Source organism: Crocuta crocuta, unplaced genomic scaffold (genome assembly GCF_008692635.1).
Source record: "Crocuta crocuta isolate KB4526 unplaced genomic scaffold, BGI_CrCroc_1.0 scaffold93, whole genome shotgun sequence".
NCBI lineage: Eukaryota > Metazoa > Chordata > Mammalia > Carnivora > Hyaenidae > Crocuta > Crocuta crocuta.
This window is the reverse complement of record NW_027529641.1, coordinates 5,661,020-5,685,536: the sequence shown is the minus strand read 5'-3', so window position 1 is coordinate 5,685,536 and position 24,517 is coordinate 5,661,020. Positions and strand designations below refer to the sequence as shown.

Below are 24,517 nucleotides of genomic sequence, written 5' to 3'. Positions count from 1 at the left end.
AAAATAAATAGTTCATGTACTCTATTCAATGGTAGTTTATTTCCAATAGAAATTATAATATTTCATTAACTGATATAAAACAATGGCTATATGATAAAAGTTTTTCAAAGATAAAGCAATTTTATTTACATAATATTTTTGCAGCTTAACATTAACTACAAAGTCACCAATATCCATGTGAGGTCAGAAGGGATTTTATTTTGTTTGCTACTGTTTTGTTTTTTTAAGAATAATAATGGTATCAGCACGAAAATACTTCCTTAAACTTATTTTTCATGAGCTTCTTATAGTAGAGGATTGCTTTGAAGAAATAATCCATGATACATACTTTAAGGCATAGTTTTTAAGAGAATTAATTCTGATAATAATTAACCCTGAGACAAATATCAGCATTGGAACCAATTTGTTCCATGAAGCATACAATACAGATATAACATTAGAAAATCAGATCCAGAATAGCTGTCTTAAGCAGCTCTTGCCAATGAGCTTCCCATGAGAATTCTCTGAAGAACTATCAAAGGAGCATGAACTCCAAAAAGTACTGGTTGCCACAATGGTTAGATGTGTGAGCACAGAAAAATGTTAAACCAGTTTAAGAACATTGCTTCCTTAAGTTAAAATTGAGCCAAGGCTCTCTTCCTCCATATGTACAATATAAGGAAAGACTAGGATTTTGGAGATATTTTGTTAAATAGTTCTGGGACATTTACAAAGAGCCAAAGAGTAAGCCACTACTAGTACAGCAACTATACAAAATAATTCAAAATAATTCTGAAACATCAAATTTGTAATAAATCTAACCGTTTTAGATTTTATAGTCTCAAGATCTATTTAAAATACATGTAATATTTTTCAAAAGTCATGAGCGGGAGAGGAAAATCTTATATGCACCCTGTATACAAATCATGGAAATTTAGAGCTAGACAGGACCTTAAAAATTACATAAACCAACTCATTCACTTTACAGATCAAACTGGAATCCAGGATGTTTAGGTGCTCTATCCAAAGACAGACCGGAGGATGGATAGTTCAGGGGATAGGAAGCAGAATTTGGATTAGGATGCTTTTTCTTCACTTCTATGTTTAAAGACCCTGAACATGCACTATTATAGGACTGTACCCAATTTATTTTGAAGTTCTGTAAAACCAAAAAATTTTAATAAAATTTCTTCCTTTTCCACTTACTGGTGTCATTACCCACTGTGAAAATAAACAAGAACTGTGGCCAATCTCTTCATGCACAAGATAAAATCACAAACCATACTTTCGTACTCACTGCGATTTTATGATTCCGCATCATATTATCAAATTCCTCATTAATTTTTTTATATTTTTCTTCTGTATGTGGAGTTAGCACATAGGAAGTATCAGGGTCTGGGCTGTCGCACCCTCTGTGTTCCTTCTTGTTCAGAGCCTATATAATGAAGTTAACAAAAAGGATCAACAAATAAAAAGTAGAGGTAAAGTAAAAGTACTTACAGGGCCTCGTTTGAAAATAAAATCACTATCTTCATTTAGTTTGCTGAATCTGTCCTCCGAGAGTGGACTGTGCTCAAAGTAATCGTCAGCATCAGGGCTCTCACAACCATTAAGGCCTTTCTTTCTTAAAGTCTGAAATACAATTGGAAAATTCACACACAAATGACACTAACTTGCCATGAGTTTTTTTGTAAAATTTATTAAGAGAGCACAGACTGAATGAATTATTACAAGAGCCACTGAAATGGTTTTAAATGATCACAAATGTATATACTCTAATCCTTCAAATAAGGTAAACCTTAGATATAAGCAAAATGAATGCTCCCTCTGTACATTAAGAAAAAAAAGAATATTTACTGGTTTGGATTCTTTCTTCCCAAACTTCCTAGAGAATACTAAATTACTCACGGCTCTGAAGTTACAACCTGAATCTGATTACAGCCTGATCAACATATCTGATAGAGTCAATGAGTGTGAGAACTGAAATAGAAATGTATCAAAATGATGCTCTGAGAAGTTATCATAGTACCTTCATAAAATGAACATTTCAGCAACTTCAACTGAAACTGCTTTCCATCTGAGTTTTTCCTATTCACCAGAATTAGCACCATATCCCAGTAATTCCATTCCTAACTTGTTCTTTTTTTCTTAAATTTTTAAAAAATGTTTTATTTCTGAGAGAGAGACCCCGTGAGCAGGGGAGGGTCAGAAAGAGAGGGAGATACACAATCTGAAACAGGCTCCAGGCTCTAAGCTGGCACAGAGCTCGATGTGGGGCTCGAACCCACGAACCGTGAGATCATGACCTAAGCTGAAGCCGGACGCTTAACCGACTGAGCCACCCAGGCGCCCCCTAACTTGTTCTTAATACTATGATTTTCTTACATAATCTTGAAGAATAAAAACTCAAATACGTATTTACATATGACAGTCATGACTCCTTCCTTTGTAGAATGTACAAATTACATACACATAAATAAAATATGACTTTCCATATATTTTTTTTTAAATTGGTAAAAAACGAAACAAAAAAACACGTTATTCAGCATGTATCTTTCCCCCTTTTGCTAGCTCTTTCTATAGAGCTCCTTCATGGGCTGATCTAATCCACTGAACTGACTTCCTGGGGAACTTTAAGTGTCATCAAAGTATCTCCTAGACTATATGCTGACTTATTTTTCTGCTTACTTGGAGGCAAAAATACAATGAACAGTTGTGTTTTTTTTTTTAATTTTTTTTTCATTAAAGTCACCAAGAAATGACTTGTCCAGTATTTAAATGAGTAACTTTAAAAGCAAGGGCTTAACAATCTGATATATTAATTTCCAGAATTTCTAAATTTTTAAAAATCATGATGGATCTTATTTAAAGTAGAATTACTGAGTTCAATAGCTTAAACAGCTGAGACTTGTTTATTTTCCAGCCAACACTGAGAAGTTTTAGGAAGTTAAAATTTTCTAAGTAAACTAACAGTTTATTTGATTGGGAAACAAAGTTTGATCAACATACTAGTACTACTTAAGTTTGTTAATAAATGATTATTTAAATTAGATTTAAGATACATTTTTAACTAAGTCATAATAATAAATCTTTGTATTTTTAATGTTTTATTTTTTTTGAGAGACAGAGTATGAGTCGGAGAGGCAGAGAGCAAGGGGGACAGAGGGTCCAAAGCAGGCTTTGCGCTGACAGTAGCAAGCTTGATGCAGGGCTTGAACTCACGAACAGTGAGATCATGACCTGAGCTGAAACCAAGAGTCGGATGCCCAACCAAGTAAGCTACCCAGGTGCCCCTAAATCTTGGTATCCTTTAAAACATGATTTACAATAATTATGTGTATTTTATAAATTTTTTCCTTGAAAGAATATAAATACACAATAGTTTAAGCTTTGAGAATTTTGTCTTACTTTCTCTGTAGTTAAATTATTATTTGACCCATTTATTATTATCATCATCATCTCTTTAGTCAATGTGACTTTGCTTAAAGAATCCTAAGAAATCCTGAGTGCAGAGATGTTAACTTCTCAAGTAACGTGGAGTGCACCAGGAATCCATACACAATACCTGAAACCTCCACCACAACATAATCACTAACCATGAGTACAGAGCAAACACTACACCTATTTCCCCAACATTGGCGCCATGGCTCTAAATTCTCTGGGTGTAACTAACCACACAAACTGTTATGTATACTTAACCATAAAAGGTCCTACTGTTTAGAATTAAAAGATGGAGATATGTCTTCTCCCCTGTTCATGGTAGCAAGTTCTGCTTGCCAAAGCCATGCAAGCTGCTATCAGCAATGTAGATGGTAACACTCAGAATGTTGGAACCACAATGAACTCTTATAACCTACACAGCCCTAGAAACAAAACAAATATAGTTGATGCCTACACAGAGATTTCATCGTGAACTTGGAGACTTATTCTAGCCTGAAATCTCTAGATATTTTCCCATGTTATTCATGTATCTTAAGACTAGGTAATTCATAAAGTTTTGCTCTTCCACTATCAGGAACCACCAAGTACGTGCCTCTTTGAAGTCCGTTTAAATTACTGAAGAAAAAGAATATGGCCTTTTAAAATAATCACACATAATTTTTATTCTGCAACAACAAGGTGAACCCTACTTGCACTCATGAGGAAGAACAGAGGTCTAGTATCTCCAGCTCTGCAAGCCTTCACGTCAGATGGGGTTCCTGTCACTGTGAGGGAATTTAAAGAGGCTCTATCGGCTCTGTAGATAACAAGCTCATGTACCTCTACTGGATATCCAACTTGTGTCATCTTATCACCAGAACACGAAGAGCTGTTTTGAGGACCCAACTACCATAAAAAGACTTTTTCTGTCTTCTTTATCATCACCACATAGCATAACAGTAAAAGTTTCTCCTGTGTCACAGGTACTAACAAATGGAATGCTGAACTATTAACAAGGCCAGGCGAGGCATATAAGAACCAGGCTGGCTTCAGTTTTTTACATGCTTCAAATTAGCCACAAGGAAAATACTTGCTCAATGAAGAAAACACAGTCTGAAAAAATACCATTTTGAGGAATCTGCTTTTAAGTGGAAAAAAAATTCATTAAAGGCACCAGCACTGTGCATGCTCTATAGCTATTACTGATGATTATAATGCTCCATTCTGAAGTAAACGGCACTTCAAACATTCTTTATTCTTGCACGTGCAATCGAAAGTTTTCAGTGACACTATGGCAAACTTAAGGGGAAAACTCAGTTATGCCAAAATAATTTCAAATTTCAGGTGTATACCATTAAGTTGATTTTCTTAGATAATTAAGTTATTAATCAATTTAAACTAATCGGATATCTGTTCTATGTTCTTTGGTATCACTGTTCCAAACGTGTTTAAAGATTCTAACTGCAAGATTACTTAAATAAAATCATAAAATGAACGCATCTATAATTTTCATCAGTGCATTTCTATAAGACAGAAATTTTTTTTTTGGAGGGTCAGCTAATAATAAGCAACTTTAAAAAACACACATTTCTAATTGTCAGGTAGAGTTAAACTGTGTTATGATTTTAATAGCTCTTCTTTTTGTATTTTGGGCCAAATCAGTCAGGTACTTTCTACATAATATCATCTATGGTATAAAATGTAGGTATCAAATAATCAACGCCCTTAGCTAACATTTATCTTTAACATTAGTTGCATAAACACAGATTTTGAAAGAGTTTTATTGGGGCGCCTGGGTGGCTTAGTCGGTTAAGCGTCCGACTTTTGCTTAGGTCATGATCTCACGGTTCGTGGGTTCGGGCCCCGCGTCGGGCTCTGTGCTGACTGCCAGCTCAAAGCCTGGAGCCTGTTTCGGAGTCTGTGTCTCCCTCTCTCTCTGACCCTCCCCTGCTCATGCTCTCTCTCTCTCTCTCTCTACCCTAGAAATAAATATATTTTTTTAAAAAAGTGTACACGTTGTTAAGTTTAAAAAAAAAGAGTTTTATTTATTTCTTAAAGTTTATTAAAAAAAATTTTTTTAATCTTTATTTATTTTTGAGAGAGACAGTATGTGAGCAGGGGAGGAACAGAGAGAGAGGGAGACACTGAACCCAAAGCAGGCTCTAGGCTCTGAGCTGTCAGCACAAAACCCAATGCAGGGCTCAAACTCACGAACCGCAACATCATGACCTGAAGCAAAACCGGACACTTAACTGACTGACCCACCCAGGTGCCCCAAAGTTTATTTATTTTTGAGAGTGAGAGAGAGCGAGAGAGAGAGCGCGCGAGAGAAAATCCTAAGCAGGCTCCATGCTATCAGTGTAGAGCCCTATGTAGGCCTTGAACTCATGAACAGAACTGTGAGACCTGAGCTGAAATCAAGCTAGATGCTCAACTGACTGAGCCACCCAGGGGCCCCAAAAGATTATTTTTAAATGGATCAAAAAATAACTCCTAAGTGCCTTTAATAGAAAGCTACACATTGTTCAGGGCACATCCTTCTAGATTACCTGATTCTATGGGGTTTGTGCCTTTGAGTTATTTTACAACTCTAGAGATGAATTTGTTGAAACTGATAGTACTGGAAATAATTAGTATTTATAGGCATGCAAATAAATTCTATCTGATGGAAGTTCAATTGACTTCTTTCCTCACTCTGGAAGAGGTCAGGGTTTTTTGCATCTATGAAGCAAATTTATTTTGCCTTCTTGATGGGCTTATGTATTTATCTAATCTTTGGATTTACCTATTAACCAGTTTTAAGGTTTTTTTTTTTCCCAGTTCCCTCAGTCCTTCATGAGTTAAAATGAGTTAAACATGACTCATGTTTGTTTTATATCTGAGAGTCATAACTTTACCTTTCTTGAAGATTTAACAGTTATGACAGTAAAACTACCCTTGACTAATGATTCATAGTAAATGTAAACTCAAGAGGAAAAGAGCTTCCTAATACCTCTTGTTAGGACTTATTATTAGATGGAGTATTGGCTTTTATAGGAATAAATTAACGTGTTGTTTAATTTTTTGAAAATATTTGGTTAACTGATTAATGATCTGTATTAGTTCGTTATAGCATCAAAAATTAAGGATATATGATCAGAGAAGCTTGTAATTTGTCAGTACTCTTCTTCGAGAAATAAAAGAGAATAATCCTTAATTCTTTTGACAATTCATAAATTAATTGCTATTCATATCATAGTACTGAGAGTACAATGGTCTAAAACTGTAAACCCACAATCTCCTGAAGCAGGGTTCCTCTCTATATGAAGCAAGTGAGTTCAAGGTAAAATTCAAGCTGGTGGTGGGATTCTCCGAGGGAAAAGGGATGCCTGTGTCACATCCACAGTTTGAGTTGGAGATACCCAAATTAAACTTAAAAGTAAAAGAAGGTTTTGTTTTTATCTTGGGTATTAGTTAAATGAGTTTTAGCTAAATGAAGAGTAACTTATAACTTAAAGCCTTCTGCCTATTGATTAAAGACCCCATCAATAGGAAAGCTGTGAAATTTAAATATTTTATATCAATTTGAAGAAAAAAACAGTGAAAACCATATTCTGGCTAGAAGTTTCATTCAGGTTTTATCTACTTTACAACTCTGTAGGGATGGACATTAGATAATGTGCAGAAAATGAATAGTGACTGCAAATAATTCCTGTTCACAGAAAGTGTTTCCTGTGGAGTATCACTGATTATTACCTTGTGGATGCTGACCAGTTTTCTTGCATCTATAATTTCAGTGTTCTTCCACTATTTATATGTGGTATTTTAAGTTCTTACTCATTCACTCATTAAGTAAAATCTTTTGATCTATATTCATTTTATAGTTGTATGAGTAATGATTATGCTTCCTTTCAAATCCAATCTGATATGTGGAAAACCTATAATCCCTATATTTTACAATTTATATGTGTAAATTATATCAATCTTTTAAAATATTAGTAAGCATATATAGAATTTCTATTATTGTCTTCCGGAGCCCCAAGAGATAGTTTTGTGTACCTTACAACCTTCTTTTGAAATAACAGCTGTATAATAAAGAATCAAAATTCCTTAGGCTAACTGAAAGTCACCAAGAGCCTAGCTCCTATTTATCAGCTCACTTGTTTAAAACCCTGTCCTCTCATCTATATGACTGTTTTACGGCTCACTACAGCCTAGTTTTAACCCCATCTTCTATGAAACTTTGACCCCACTGTTCCCCTATGCTAAAATTTTAAGGTCGCTTACTCTACAGAACATTCATTTAATATATGCTACCTTGTATTTACCTATCTACTGTACCCTAATCTATGAACTTTCAAATCAAAGACTGACGTCTAGATTGCCTTACATTTTCAGAGTCTAGACAAACAAGGTGCTACACAAACATGAAATATGTATTTATTAATACTTGCAAGATAAAAAAAATAGGAAAGAATGAGATTAGAATGCTATGACAAGTTAGAAGCCTTCTAAAATAAAAAGTTATGAATTTGCTAAAACACACTTAAATAATAAGGAAATCTATAGAGGACCAACCCAGTTAAAAAAAAAAACCTGTATCAGTACGAGACAAAAGGTCCCAAAGCTCACCAAACTGTTTCCCCTACAGAGACAAAAGACAGTACAATAACTTAATTTACCAGTTTGTACTAGATTGGTTGATTCACAGAAATTATTATTTGACAGATGTTGAACTACAAAAATATAATTTCCTATGTATAATTTTTAAAAATATTCACTTATTTCTTGGGAGAGCGTAAGCAGGGGAGGGGCAGAGAGAGGGGGACGGGGGATCTGCAGCGGACTCTGCGCTGACAGGCTGACAGCAGTGAGCCCGATGTGGGGCTTGAACTCACGAACTGCAAGATCATTACCTGAGCCAAAAATCAGACACAAAACCGACTGAGCCACCCCGGTGCCCCACAAAAGTATAATTTCTTAATTTCATACATATGTTTAACTTACAACAGCCTATATTCTGAAAGTTGCTGGGAGATGCACCAGTGGGCTTCTGGATAGCAAAGAATAGAACTGACCATGCAAAAAGAGGTCTCTTAATACTGTGTATAATTATTACCAAAGGTTCTGATTCTGGATCTTATTTTGAACCCAAGAAGCTGGAGTACAAATTTGCTAATTTAAAAACAAAGCCACGCATTTCTAGAGTAAGAAAAATTCATACCATCTATAGAGGACCAACCCAGTTTTAAAAAAACCTGTATCAGTACTGAGACAAAAGCTCCCACAGTTCACCAAACTTTTTCTCCTATAGACAAAAGATGATACAATAACTTAAGTTTTTAATTTGGAAATTATGCTCTGATTATAAAAATGGTTAACTGGAGGGGCACCTGGGTGGGTCAATCAGTTGAGCAGCCAACTCTTGATATCTGCTAAGGTCATGATCTCATAGTTGGCAGGATTGAGCTCTGTGTGGGGCTCTATACTGACAGCACGGAGTATGCTTGGGGTTCTCTCTCTCCCTCTCTCTTTGCCCCTCCCCTACTTGCATGTGCACTCTCTCTCCCAAAATAAATATAATAAACAGTTTAAAAAATTGGTTAGCTGGATAAGGACCCAGAACATCAATTATTTTTACATAAAGAGCATCTGCTGTGCCTTCAGGAGAGTCATCCTGCAAACCAGCCTTGGTGGCAGAGACAAGATACCATGCAGACGACCCTGAGATGGCGTTCCTGGTGTTAAGGCTTTAGGAAACCAGGCAGGTATTCCTTCCTGCTTTGGGTGCCACCTGCCTGCATTTTTCAATAAACTCTCCTTTACCTTCAGCTACTTTAATTGGATTTCTAGTTCTTATAATCAAAGAACCTTGATGAAAAAAAAAATCATAAACCTTTATATCACATATAAGTATTCTCCTTATCCTTATCTAAGTCATATAATTCCCAAAACAAGTCGGGATAGTGCTTCCACAACCCTGAGTCCAGAAAGGGTCCCAAACCTGGAAGTCAGATGACTGAGGATTATTTAATTTACTGTTTGTGGCCAAACATAATTGACTCAAATAATGGTACATACACTAACAAAGATCTTTAAAGTCAAGCATTGTATTGTTCTACTTATAAAGCATTAGCAACCTCATCTTTCAAGTTCAAGGAAACATTTACAGACTGTTGGGTATATAACACTGCTCAGCAGGCCCTGCGTGCACATATGCCTTTCATTTTCTAGTCTATATTATTCAGTCTGTTGGTGACAGTGGACATGGAAAGAACAAGGAAATGGTAGAAAGGAGACAGGGAAAAAGAAATCTGAGACAAAAACAATGCTATTTAAACTTGTTTTTCCTGGGACGCCTGGGTGGCTTAGTCGGTTGATCGTCAGACTTTCGCTTAGGTCATGATCTCGCGGTTCGTGGGTTCCAGCCCCGCGACCGGCTCTGTGCTGCCTGCCAGCTCAGAGCCTGGAGCCTGTTTCAGTCTGTGACTCCCTCTCTCTCTGACCCTCCCCTGCTCACACTGTCTCTCTCTCTCTCTCCTAGAAATAAATAAAACATTAAAAAAAAAAATTTTTTTTAAATAAATAAACTTGTTTTTCCTAAGTATATCCAAGTTTTCTTTTATACAGTAAACTTAAAAAGCATACATATTTCAAAATGGATTATAAATCAAGAGCAGCCAATTTTAAATAGATTTCTTTTAGCTTATATTCTCTTATCAGCAAAAAAAACTGTATTTAAAGTTTTAGACACACTTATTCTCCATGGAAATTAGATATATACGCCCATGTATATATATAGATAAATGCATATATACATAATTATACATATATTACAATAATCTTTTATTTTTTTTTTAATAGAGCAAGGAAATCTAGTATTCATGATATTTTTCACTGTAAATAAGTTGAAATATTTTGGGGCGCCTGGGTGGCTCAGTTGGTTAAGTGTCCAACTTTAGCTCAGGTCATGATCACATGGTTCATGGGTTTGAACCCCGCGTCGAGCTCTGTGCTGACGGGTAGCTCAGAGCCTGGAGCTTGCTTTTGATTCTGTATCTCCTTCTCTCTGACCCCAGCCTGCTCACATTGTTTCTCTCTCTCTCTCTCTCTCTCTCTCTCTCTCAGAAATAAAAACATTAAAAAAAATAAATTGAAATATTTAAACTATGTGAGGTCTGAAATAAGAAGTGATAAAAATCCCAGGGGACTCACATTTTCTGGTATTTTGAGATTTGCTACTAAATTTTAGACTCCAGAGCCCATACTGCCTGAATGTTTACCAAAGCCCATGCCTGACAAGACTGTGTTAACTAATGCCTACCAAGAACTGAAATGTTCTTTAATGTTATGCTCAATTTTATAATTGTCAAATTCCATTCCAAACTAATAGAAGCACAATACTTAGAAGCAAAATTATGGAACTAAAAGTACTCAAAAGGTATATATGCATGGTTTTTAAATGCATGAGGAGCTAATTAATCAATCCACACTATCACCACCCACCTTAAATCTCATTTCTGTCAAGCACCTGAGCAGTAAATGCTCCATAAATACTGGATAAATGGATAATTAGATCCAGCACAAGATAAAACTACTTGTAAAATAAAGGAATAATAGGTCTCAAGTTCCAAGAAATTTAAATGAAATAGAATTTTTTAAATGAAGAAAGTTCTCCTTTTCCTCATTTTTAAAATAATTGTTTCTAATTTTGAAAGATATTTCTTAATCTCCCGAGGCACTCTGAAAATGCATAAAAACATTTAATTTTTTAAAACTGTGGAACATTCACAAAGAAAAGTGCATCAAAATTTATTAAACTCAACAATTATAAAGTGAACACCAGTAATTCAAACCAGATCATAACCAGACTAGAAATGAACCTATACATTCCCTTCAATCGCACAACCCTTTCCTCTGCCCTCTACAGAGAACACTACCTTTACTCTGTGATGATAAAACTTCCTGGATTTTCTTGATAGGTCTACCATATATATGCATATCTTTAAAGATATTTCTTAGATTTATTTACTTTTAAATATTATATGTGAATGGAACATATGCAAGGCATTACTTTGTCCTGCCTCTCTTATTATACATTATGTTTATTAGATTCATCCTTAGGGTTGCATATACTTCTGGTTTGTTCATTTTCACTGAATGTTGTATAGGTAAAAACTAAAACAAAAAAGCCTTTATTCATTCTGCTGCAGAAACACATTGGAGTTGCTTCAATCTACTGGCCATTATTAAAATGAAAATGAAAATGGTGCTATGAACACTTCTGCAGATATAGCCTACTGCAGATCTGCACACACTTCTCTAAGGTATATCCTTGGGAATGGAACTGTTAAGTTCAGAAAACATGTGGATCTTACCTTATGCTACATAATGCCAAACCATTTTCTAAAGTACAGTTGACCTTCGAACATAGGTTTGAACTGTGCTGACCCACTTACTTTTTCTCAATCAATACAGCACAATACTGTAAATGTATTTTCTGACTTATGATTTTCTTAATAACCTTTCTCTCCTCCACCTGACTTCACTGTCAGAATACAGTGTATATACAATACATATAAAAATATGTGTTAATGGACTGTTTATACTATTGGTAAGGCTTCTAGTCAGAGACTAAGTTTGGGGAAGGTCAAAAGTTACAGATGGATTTGTACTGCACAGGGGGCTGCTTTCCCAACTGCCGAGTTGTTCAAGGGTCAACTATGATTCTATCAATGTACCTTTCTCCCCACAATGAGGATTTAATTTGCAATCCCCTAAATACTAAGGAAATGAAACACACTTCATTCCTATTTGCCATCTGAATTTTCTTGTAAGTGCCTGCTGAAGCACTTTCCAAGTTTTCTATAGAGCTGTTCCGTCTTTTTATTATTGCTTTATTGTCATTCTTTTATTTGAAATCAACATAAGCTTCGCTAATTTTATTCACCATAAAAATCTCTTCTCATTCTGTGGCTTTTTAACACTTGCCTTCAGATAAAAACAGGTTTTTTATTTTAATAAAATTAAATTTTAAAAATTTTTAATAAATTTTTTAAATGTTTGTTTATTTTTGAGAGAGACAGAGAAACAGAGTGCAAGCAGGGAAGGGGACAGAGTGAGAGGGAGACAGAGAATCCAAAACAACCTCCAGGCTCTGAGCTGTCAGCACAGAGCCCGATGTAGGGCTCAAACTCACAAACCACGAAATCATGATCTGAGCCGAAGTCTGTCACCTAACCAACTGAGCCATCCAGGGGCCCTTAATAAAATCAAATTTACTGGTTTTTTTCCCTTTACAGTTTTTATGTCTTGTCTAAGAAATCCTTGCCTACCTCAAAATCATCTTCGAAAAAGCTTTTCTCTTTGCCTTTTGCATTTAGGTCATAATCTTCTTGGAGGCAGATTTTATATAAGATAGTTGGTTCCCTTCATGACTTCCCATATGTATGTATGTATGTACACACCCACACACACACATAAATGTACCAGCACTGTTAAGATTTTGTTCTTTCCCCTACGATTAGTGATCACAGTCATGAATGTGCATGGTTCTGTTTCTGAGCTCTTTATCCCCTCACTGATATTTTTGGCATTTGGTATTTGTGCCATTGTTATAGTTATCTTCATTACTCTAATTTTAAAATTTGTTTCAATATATTATAGAGTAAACTCTTTCACCTTGTTATTCTTCAGGCTGTCTTTTCCTCTTGAATTTCCCTACATTTGAGAATCAGCTGCTGAATTAAAAAAAAAATTCTTGGGATTTTGACCAGCATTTTCTTGACTTATAAGGATTTTTTTTTTTTTTTGTAGCACAGATGTATATAATACTAAGAGTTCCAGTCCACAATAATGGGATAATTCTGTTAAATCAACTCTGCATTCCTGAGATCAATCCAACTTAGTCATGATGTATACGGTCTTTTCTATATATTGCTGGATTTAATTTCTGTATTAGTTAGCATAAGTAGTATGAGATGCTTTAACAAACACAAATCTCAGCGGCCTGATACAATGAAGTTTCTTATTCATATAAAGCCATACGAGAATGTTTCTTATCTCAGAGAGACTTGAATGAGGTTATTCAAATCCTAGACATGTGTATCTTGTGGTTCCACGACAAAACCACGAGAGTTCCCATCTGGATTCTCTACATCTGGCTGGCAAACAGGGAAGAGAGAATATAAAGATCATGTGGGAGGTATTTTGCAGATCAGGCCTGGATGTAGCATGTTATTACTTCTACTCACATTCCATTGGCCAACTTAGTCACAAGGCCACCCACAAAAGGAGTCTATATGTATGCCTGAGCAAAAGAGAAAATGAATCAAAGTGAATAGTCTCTCCACTAAAAAAAAGATATGAATTCAAAGAAGTAGTCTGTTTTGTTTAGTTTTGCATTTATGTTCAGTGAGGATGACCTCTGATTCTTCTTAGAACTCTACTTGCGGATTTTGCTATCAAGGTTAGGCTAGCTCCATATAATGGGGGAAACAGAGTTTCTTCTTTTTCTATTCTCTGGAAGAAATTTGTAAAATATTGGCATTATTTCTTCCTTAAAAATCTGTTAGTACTTGCTTATGAAGCCATCTAGATTTGAAGCTCTTCTGTGGAAATTTGACAACAACACTATTCAGGTTGTCTATAGCTTTATTATTCCATTTTGTTAGGTTGTATTTTTCTGGAAATTTGACCATGGAGTCAAAATTTTTGAAGCACAATAGGATCCTGAGATTTTATGTGCATGAAAAAGTGTGTTAAAACAGATGCTGAAAAAAAATTAAATGGTATCTTTGTAATCTAGTTCACCTCTTACCTTTACAGGGAATAATATTAAGCTTAGGAGGGACCCAAGTACTCTCCCTTCAACCCTATCACATCACATGGCTATTAAGTAGCAGAACTGGGACTAGAATCTAAATCTTCTGATCCAGTCCAATGTTCTTTCCACTATACTGTTTTAGTTCAGCTGGTTCAATAGACTGCATTAATCAGTCAACAAATGAAAGGGAGAATGCAGAAAGGGTTGTGATCAGAAACCACTTCAACCTTGGAAAGAGAGCACATTCTTTTGCAGGTAGTTGCTGGCAGGCCTTTGGGGTCCTTCTCTAGTTCCTCCATGATCTTATTCATATCTTCTTCAGTAAGAAGTGTGGTGTTCAAACTACGGCTTCTTTGAATTTTAAAGCCTTATCCAGTTCTATGACACCCCTAAGTTTGATAGCAAAGATCCCAGTAAATAGTAATGATACTTCCTTCTGTTACCCCAAGCAAAACCAACAATTTTGGGACACTTAACTCCCAGAAGCTGAATATCGGGCAGCCTAGCAGCTTCAGCTTATCAACAGAAATAATGTAATTCTGTTGTAAATCTCCACACATAAATATTTTGAAAAACTTGATTCTCAGTGCGCTGTGAAGTCAGGAAAGTACATCTTCAAAAGTCTTGCCTCTTGGTTTTCACCATCCTTCTGCGTGTGTGTGTTTTTTAAACTGCACAAATGACTTAATTTACCTTCTTTTCCCTTTAATCCAACAAAATTTATTGAGAGCATCCTACTATGTTCTGAGGTTCACTGATAAAATAGATATGGGTCACTGTCCACATGAACGTTATGAAGGTCATCTGATCTTCCATTGAAGACTGCTTTCTTACCATAGCAGTCTGACTTGGTTTGGACCCGTTTTTTCAAATGCCTGAGGTGGTTTAGTTGAAAACTGATACACAGGTGTTTTTTGTTTTTTTAAACGAACAAGGCAATTTATTAACCCAGCTTTTTNGCCAAAGAATCTGAGACAGGCTCCAGGCTCTGAGCTAGCCGTCAGCACAGAGCCTTACGTGGGGCTCGAACCCATGAATCGTGAGATCATGACCTGAACCGAAGTCAAACACTCAACCGACTGAGCCACCCAGGCACCCCTAACCTAGCTTTTATTCTGATGATTCTAGGTGGAGGCTCCCACCTGTCTAGCAATTCTGTCCAGATATGTCTCATCCCTGGGGTGTCAGTTTGCAGCCCCCACCTTGGTCCTTTTCCATTGTTTTCAGCCTCTCTAGGGCTTGGAGGACCATGTGGGCCATGCTCTTGGCGGCTCTACTGAAATGGTTGGGCATGAACCCATTTATCTGAAGTTGCTGGTAGATGTTGGCCACAAAGCTGACCTCAGCACTGCCCCAGAGGTGCAGGTACTGTGCTGTTGAGGCAGCTTGTGTGTGGAACCAGTTTTCATTGCAGGGAGCAGGCTCTTTATGCTTGGCCAGCTTGACAGTGGCCACCCACTGAGGGGTTTTCAGCTCTCCAGACTTTTCGAGGAAAGGAGCCAGAGCTCTGACAAACTCCTGTTGGTTCACATCTTTTACAGAAACTCCAGGCATTGAGAGGCCTCCACGCTGCCAGCCAGGGGGCATTCTCCAGAAGCACAAGTCAGGCATTCTGCCTTCATTCTTGAAGATGTTTTTTCTGGATACAGAATTCTATATTGGAATCCAATTTCCACCTTCTTCTCAACACATTTAGGGTATCATTGCACTGACTACAGATTTGCATTTGATGCTACTTAGAGTCAGCACTTCTTTGAAGATAATCTGTTCGAAGGTTTTTCTCTTTGTCTTTTGTTTGCTTTAGTTTCATTATACCTATGTTTGGGTTTTTTGTTGTTGTTGTTGTTGTTTTGTTTTTACTTTGTATAGGAGTTGCTGAGTCACTTAAATCAATGCTGGAAAACAGTCCTTATGTCTTCAAATATTGTATCTGCTTCATTCATATTCATTCTCTCCTCTCTTCCCCTCCTGCCAGAATGCCCAAAAAAATTTAGGTTAAAATTTCTAACCAATCTTCCTTTTCTCTCAACAACTTGTATTTTCCACTTTTTCATCCCTTTGTGCTGAGCTTCCAGATAACATTTCTCAGTTCACAAATTCTTTAACTATGTCAAATACACTTCCAACATGTCTCCTAAGTTTTTCATTTTGGTTACTGAGGCTTTTTCTTATTGCTCTGAGTATTTCACTCAAATCTGCTATATCACTGCTTTTATAATTCCCTGTTTCTGGCAAATATTTGCAAGCTTCTTTATTAAAACAGTGAAATTATTTATAATCTATGTATAATAACAACAGTATCTGAAGTATTTAGGTGTCAGTGCTATTTTTTTTTTTTTAAGTTTATCATTATTTATTTTGAGAGACAGAGAGCAAGCAGGAGAAGGGCAGAGAGAGAGAGGGAGACAGACAGAATCCCAAGCAGGCTTCGTGGTGTCAGCACAGAGCCTAATGCAAGGCTCGAACCCACAAACCTGAGCCAAAATCAAGAGTTGGATACTTAACAGAACCACCCAGGCACATCAGTTCCTGCTCTTTCTTGCTGCAATTTGCTTATGGTGCTTTGTTTTCTTTTATGGTTGGTCATCTTTGTACGATGGATGCTCAATGGTTTTGAAAAGTTACCTGAAAGAGATTTTTGATGCCTAGAATTAAGGTGTCTTTCTTCAAAAAGTATATAAATTTGATTCTTCCAGGCACCTGGGGCAAAAATTTTCTTGGACTTCTTGCATTTTGTGACTTTGGCCAGTGATTCCACACAATGCTGGTACTGTTTTACAACCTTTGACAAACAGGTTCTCTTTCTTTTCTTATTCTCCTTTCTCCAATCTGTTCAGTACAACAGACCTCTCTGCAATCTTCTGCAGTAGGAAAAAGGCAGTGGATTTTTCCTTCTTCCTTAGGTTCCAGCTTGATATGGGAGACAATGTGTTAGGCTCAGAAACCTGGAAGTAATGACTTGCCCTTTGCCTCTGGATCCAACAAAATCTGAAGCTTAGTTTTCAACTGCTTTATCCAGATGGGAAAACGACTCAGGGTGGCCAGAGCTTTAAATACGTCTTTACCTTTTAGGTTCTTACCTTTTTTAGATTTTGGGTTGGCATGTTCCTTAATAGTTCTTTGATGCTGTAAAGAAGTTTTTGTACAATTCACCTAGTTTTTTAATTGTCTTCAGCTGAAGGGTTGGTCCAGATAAGCTGGTCCAACATTACAGAAATAAGAAAATCAACATTTTTAGGAAAAAATGAACCAAACATTTTCTAATGATATCCATAAAGTTTTTTGATAATGTTTTTGCCTTTTTTTAAAAGGAAAATGTGGAACAGAGATATCATATAGCCTGGCAAATTCCACTCCTAGGGAGATACCCAAAAGAAATGAAAACATGCCCAAATAAAAACTTGCACAAAAATTTCATAGCTACACTTTTATAACAGAAAGTGGAAACAATCCAATGTCCATCAACTGATGACTGAATAAACAAAATGTGGTATTTCCATACAATGGAATATTATTCAGCCATGGAATGAAGTACTAATACATGCTAAAAAATGGACAAACCTTGAAAATATTATGCTAAATGGAAGAAGCCAGACGCAAAAGAGAACATATTATATAATCCCATTTATATGAAATACCCAGAATAGGCAAATCCATAGACAACAGAAAAAAGCTTAGTGGCTGCCAGTATGAGGAGAGTTGGGAAATGACTGCTACTGGGTACCAAGTTTCTTTTTGGGTCGATGAAAATGTTCTGGAATTAGTGTTCACAGTTGTATGAACTTGTGACTATATTAAAAACCACTAATGTATAATTTTAAATGGTGAATGTTATGGTCTGTAAATTGTTATCTCAATAAAAAGAACAGAAAAAATGTTAATCTCAGGTTTCTTTTTTTTTTTTAATTTTTTTTTAATGTTTTATTTATTTCTAGAAGAGAGAGAGAGAGAGAAACAGCGTGAGCAGGGGAGGGTCAGAGAGAGAGGGAGTCACAGAATGAAACAGGCTCCAGGCTCTGAGCTGGCAGTCAGCACAGAGCCTGACGCGGGGCTCGAACCCACGAACCGCGAGATCATGACCCAAGCGAAAGTCAGACGCTTAACCGACTAAGCCACCCAGGCGCCCCTCAGGTTTCTCTTAATACCCACTGTGGTACCCACTACCTACACTAAGTTACCTCACGGAACATTCAATTTCACAGGACAGTGAAAGATTTGGGGGCAATGCTTTATACAGATACCAGGCAATGTGAATGCACTTTATGCAGGTTACAGAAAATGCTATAAATCTTTACTGTGATTATGAATAATCTCACTGGAATTTATACCTATGGAGTCCTATATCCAGATATATTATGATAATCAGTGAACAGAACTACATGACATAAAAGCCAAGAGAATCTATGAAAACAGCTTTCTTTTATACCCTAAAAGAAACTAGCAAAATAATACAACCTCCCCCTCTCTGAATAATTTTCTTTTATATATAGCAGCCACTTATTCAGATGAACATAAGCAATGAATGCTCTCTTAAAAAAAAAAAAAAAAAAAAAAAAGACCAAAAAACCCTTCTATGATTAAACAATATGGTCTGCTCCACCACAATATGTTTGGGAATGTAAATTAGGTGATATGAAACTGGTAAATAGGGAATGGTGTCAGAATAATAAAGAAGTCACTCTGGTGCACTGGATTTTTCCTAGGCCAGAGGCACTAGGAAAGTTGGAACAAAAGTATAATGTTTAGCAGGAAAGGATAAAGACCTCCAGACAGCAGGAGTGTGATGTGCATTATAAGAAAATTGAAAAGGAGGACTTACCAGGAGCACTCCCAGCCCTGCTGCAGGTGGTAGTATTTCCCATGCTCACTTAAATGGCAACCCTTCACCCTCCACTGCTCATCGCTACGCTGCCATTGGCACTGTCCTTTGACCCACTATCTCCATCCTAATTAAAGTGTTGCCAGTGTTTCTTCAAGTAATTCTGTGCATTTATAATACCTACTGTGATAGCCACTAACTACACACTAAGTTACCTCACTGAGCAGTTCCAGCTCTCTTTTAAATTGCTGGTTATTTTTTAGTTTGTGTTGCTTAGAACACAAAATTGCACAGGTTTTAGAGTTTGTGAGGCTTTCCAGGAACACATAAACAGCTAATTACTGCAGAAGCACCTGTACTTTTTTAAGTCTGTTTACTTCTGTAAAGGTTGGAAATACTACATGCTAGGAATCAATGTTGAAGATGAGGCAATACAGAGATAAAGGCATTATTTCCAGTGTTACAAAGTGAAGAGAATTACATCCCCTTCATTCCTGAACTTTATTTCCATGTAAACATACTCTGTTTTTTGTCCCTATAGCTCTGGGTAACATCTAACGATGTTTTAAGAATATCATAAATTAGTTACCACTGAAGTAAGCAACACTGCTTGTAGTTTAATTTTATAGGTCATTATTAAGCTGTGTGCTGTATCTTCGGGAATCCACTGGGAAGAATAGTAATGATCTTTAGCAAAGACTAGCCTCAGAAGTTCCACAGTCTTCAGAGGTAGATCCACGGTCTTCAAGAAAACATTATTTAAGTTGTGGTTTTGTCACTGCATACTCTTAAGACCTTGGATAAGCCTTTTGCTTTGTCTGACTCCCGCTTTCTTACCATTTAAATAAAGTACAGAACTAGATCAGGGTTTCCAAACCTTCTTATAACACATAAACTCCTTTTCACAGTAATTTTGGTCATTTTTTTCATAATAATAATGAAGTGATTTTAAGTAGAAATACTCAAATTGTTGCATTAAAGGAGATCATATTATAAAGATTTATAAAAAAATACTTGAGCACATTCACGTTATGATTAAATTCTAAATATTTCCTTCTTTACATATGATGTGCTCTTAAATTTCTTACAGATCACTTGAGAAAAAGTATGACATGTCAATATATTATCATCTTTAGAACAAAGACTTAACCCCCACTTTAATCACCCTTCCCCATTCAAACCAAGTGGGATAGCATTCCTCTTCATAAAATCTCAACATTACTAAAGACTTATCATAATTAAAAGATGGGATCTCAGTCTATTTTTAAAAGCTATAAACATCTTTTAAAATGCTGATAAATCTGCTGCCAGATTAGTATTCTTGTAATAGCTGTCTGAGTACCCAAACTTCTGAACACCACCAAGGGTTGCCCAATGTCCATGAGGCAAATGTCAAATGCCACAGACTGGTATTCAAGAAACTCTATCAACTACACCCGATCTGTCTGTTCCTCACCTTTATAACTCATATATACAAATTATTCTACAAAAATGTGTATAATGTATAGTAAACACTGAGGTTTATTTTTTTGGTATGTATACCCAGTTTTTCTAGCACTGTCTTTTGTTAAAAAGTTTCCTTTTCACATTGATTTCCCTGAGCACTTTTGTCAAACATCAATTATCCATAAGGATATGGTCTGTTTCTGAGCTCGGTGTTCCATTCCACTGAGCTACATGTCTGTCCCTGTTCAAGTGCAACTTCCTGGATTACTGCAGCTTTAGAGTACGTCTTAGAGGTGGAGCATCAGGCTAGCACAAGCCAGCAAGCACTCTCCACTTCCTCCCCACCATGATTGGTGTACTTCAGTGAGGAGTTTGGAGGCGTGTCATCTACACCTGTATAATGGAATTAACTTTAGAACATTTGTTGGCAACTCTAAGAAACAACTGATCTCTAATGCTTTATATTGGTGCCTCTATATATGGTAGCCACTAGCCACATGTGGTTACTTAATTAAAGTTAAAAATACAGTTCCTCAGTTATATTAGTTATACTTCAAATGCTCAACAGCTACTGGACGGCACGGATATAGAACATTTCCATCACCACAAAAAGCTCTACTGGATAATGCTGCCATCGATGATGCTATGTGCAGATGTAAGGGCAGAAGCTGCCACTGTCAACATGATGAAGTCGGCATCAGGACAAAGCTGAAGGCTTGAGGCTCTCCACTTCAAGAGAGCACAGCCTCATCTCTACCACACTGCTGGACTTTGTTGTTATGTGATATATAACAAGTACCCCTATTTTAAAGAGGAGTCTCAATCACGTCTTTTGTTGCTTGCAATCAGAAACCACCTAATATAAAACAGTTTGCAAAATGCTAACACATACATTATTTTAATTGATCCTTTAACTCTACAAGGTTTAGAACTTTAATACTAGTCTCCTTCCCTATTAAACAGGTACCATAAACATTCAATAAAATAACTGATTAGTATAGCCAAGAAATGCTAATTATAATACTATAGAAACTTATTTTGAACTATAGTAAGTGAAATATCAAATAACAGAATTTGAGAATTATAACATCTTTCACAAGATGTTATAAATCCCTAATGCCTAAATCCCCACCTAAATGCTTATTTTCTACTGTCTTACAATAACTGATAGATTTTTTTATACTCCCAGTTACAGAACAATTTTTAAAAACTTAATGCAACTATACAATTATGGAAAACAGCACTAAAATATTTAAATTATATCATATTATGGAACAATCCTATATGAATACTGGTTGCATAAAAAAGCAAGCTGGTTTTTAAAAATCCTGTACAGGGGCGCCTGTGTAGCTCAATCGGTTGAGCATCCGGCTTCAGCTCAGGTCATGATCTCACCATCCGTGGGTTTGAGCCCCCAGTCGGGCTCTGTGCTGGCAGCTCAGAGCCTGGAGCCTGTTTGGATTCTGTGTCCCCCTCTCTCTCTGACCCTCCCCTGCTCACGCGCTCTCTCTCAAAAATAAATAAAACATTAAAAAAAATTTTTTTTAATCCTGTACAAATACTAGTTGCTATTTCTGAGTTTTTTTGCAGAACATAAATATTTCTGAGGTTTACAAGACAGATTTTGGAAATAACAACTCAAGTCCAGAAATTACCACAAAATAACAAACCAGTTATAAGAAAAGAACATTCCTATAAAAACAAAGCATGACAGAAAATATTCTCCACTGAATTACAAGAGGTATATTCCAGGAGCATGTGGGTGGCTCAGTCAGTTAAGCATCTGACTTATGCTCAGGTCATGACCTCACGGTTCATGAGTTCAAGCACCGCGTCTGGTTCTGTGCTGACAGTTCAGAGCCTGGAGCGTGCTTCGGATTCTGTATTTCCCTCTCTCTCTCTCTGCCCTTCCCCTGCTCATACTCTGTCTCGCTCTCTCAAAAATACACATTAAAAAAATTTTGTTTAATTAAAAAAAAGTAAGAGGTAAATTCCACTATGAATTCAAACTATGCTTTATTAAGTCTCAAATGTGTAGCTTGTTTACTACCAAGTTTCAAAAATTCCTAATATTTAAAATTTTTTTTTTTAATGTTTTATTTATTTCTAGGAGAGAGAGTATGAGCAGGGGAGGGTCAGAGAGAGAGGGAGTCACAGACTCTGAAACAGGCTCCAGGCTCTGAGCTGGCAGTCAGCAGAGAGCCCGACGCGGGGCTCGAACCCACAAACCGCGAGATCATGACCTAAGCGAAAGTCGGACGCTTAACCAACTAAGCCACCCAGGCGCCCCTAAAAATTCCTAATATTTAAAAACCAATCTTAAAAGTTTATTTTCTGATCTTTCACTGCTAATCAATTAAAGTAAGAACTTATAGGAAATATTCTTTGAATAAAGAAATATAATCATATATCAATGTGCTTGCACACATGATATTCTTCATAGAATATCCTTAGGATAACACGAGTATCAAAACACATATCAAAAACTGAATCGGTTCACAAATCAACCTACCAAACAAAACCTACATATAAGGTATGTTTACTTTTCCAAAATATAAGAGGTTCACACTAGCATCTGGAATGGTTTGCAGGTCAAGCACTGACTGTAACTGTAAATTCAAAAGTAGGGTTATGACCAATCTGTGCTAAGAGGATACCTCTCTTTCTTGAGACTTTAGATCCTTAGAGTTTCTCTCAAAACTGAGCTACAAAAATGATTTCAAAATAAAAATGAAAACTATACAGTTGTCTCAATTTTAAGGAATTACATGTTTGAATGACCTAGTTTAAGAACACTGCACACTTGCATTTGCTACCTCTTTTTAAGAAAAATATCACTTATGCTACATATATATCTCACTTCACAAAGGCACACACAGAACATTCTTAAACATGGCAAGTACCCTGCATCTTTTGCACTAAATACGCTTCTAGCTCTAATAGCAATTAATATAACATTTATATACTAAATGATTACTACGTGGTGGGAAACATCAAAACCTTGGGATTCTAAGTGTCTTGAATCTACACTGAAATATATCCAACAAAGGAACTTCTGTAGGAAGAGGATAAAATAGTCAACACGTCATCTTTTTAGGAAAACGGCAGAAATAAGGTCAGTTATTCCCAATGTCTAACACGACACCTTGTACATGGTATAAATATCCGTATAATAAATTAAAAGTGTAAAAATAATGCATTATATCCAATATTTTTACCCTTTTCCTCCTCCCTTCTTTCAACCCCTTTCAAAAAAATTACAGTGCAAGTTGAATACAATGTATTGCTTGGGAAGTGCAAGATAGTCAGTAAAACCTAGAAAGCTCTTTCAATAGCTATCCAAGCCTTCAGGATCTGGCTTACTTCCCAGGTCATAGCTATTTGCACTATTCATGCCATACTAATACAGCTACACTTAGTTGATTTTAACTCCATAAAATAACTGTGCTAGGTTTCATTTCCTAATTTCCACGTAAATTGCACCTCTGAGCCAGAATACCTTTCTTCTACCCCCCCTTTCCCTCTCCACCCCTGTCCTTTAAAGGACTAAGACAATGGTTTCACCTGTAGAGGAAGCTTTCTGTGACCACTCCTCCAATCCTCTGTACCCTCCTCCCTCCCCTTTTTCTCACTGGCCAAAATTACAGCTAATGTAGCAAAGAACTTCCAGATGAGAAAGAACAACTTATCTGATTGCAACTACTAAAACACGCAATCCCGGACACAGAGACACATAAAAAGGATATACAGGTATTCATCAATAAACACAAGAAATGCATTACAGAAATGTAAGCTATATTATAAAGTGATATATATCACCCCTTTCCCCCATGAACTCCCATTTATGTATCAACAACTTCAGTCTCTGATGGACAAAAATCTGACCGCAAGAAAATAAAAATCACACGCAGAGATGCACAATTCCTTAAAAAGCACGTAATGAAAACCAGTAACTATATGATAAATAATAATATTCAAATACACATTAAAAATAAACATAGTAAAACTGAAACTTCAAGAGCTATGGTGACTGCAGTGTGAGGTGATGG

General features: G+C 36.3%; 1 protein-coding gene and 1 pseudogene across 6 annotated transcripts in view; both read right to left on the bottom strand.

The window, feature by feature from the left end:
* Positions 1-24,517, bottom strand: part of MEF2A (myocyte enhancer factor 2A) — a 153,327-nt gene that overhangs the window by 36,123 nt on the left and 92,687 nt on the right. For 4 of the 6 annotated variants that reach the window (XM_077762381.1, XM_077762385.1, XM_077762383.1 and 1 more), the window contains one exon: positions 1,277-1,414. In XM_077762381.1, coding sequence (XP_077618507.1) covers positions 1,277-1,414 — 138 coding nt within the window. Of the gene's footprint in view, positions 1-1,276; positions 1,415-1,479; positions 1,612-24,517 lie in introns of all 6 variants that reach the window. The other 2 variants (XM_077762386.1, XM_077762384.1) reach the window with 2 other exon arrangements.
* LOC144230155 (small ribosomal subunit protein eS19 pseudogene) lies at positions 15,374-15,757 on the bottom strand (annotated as a pseudogene).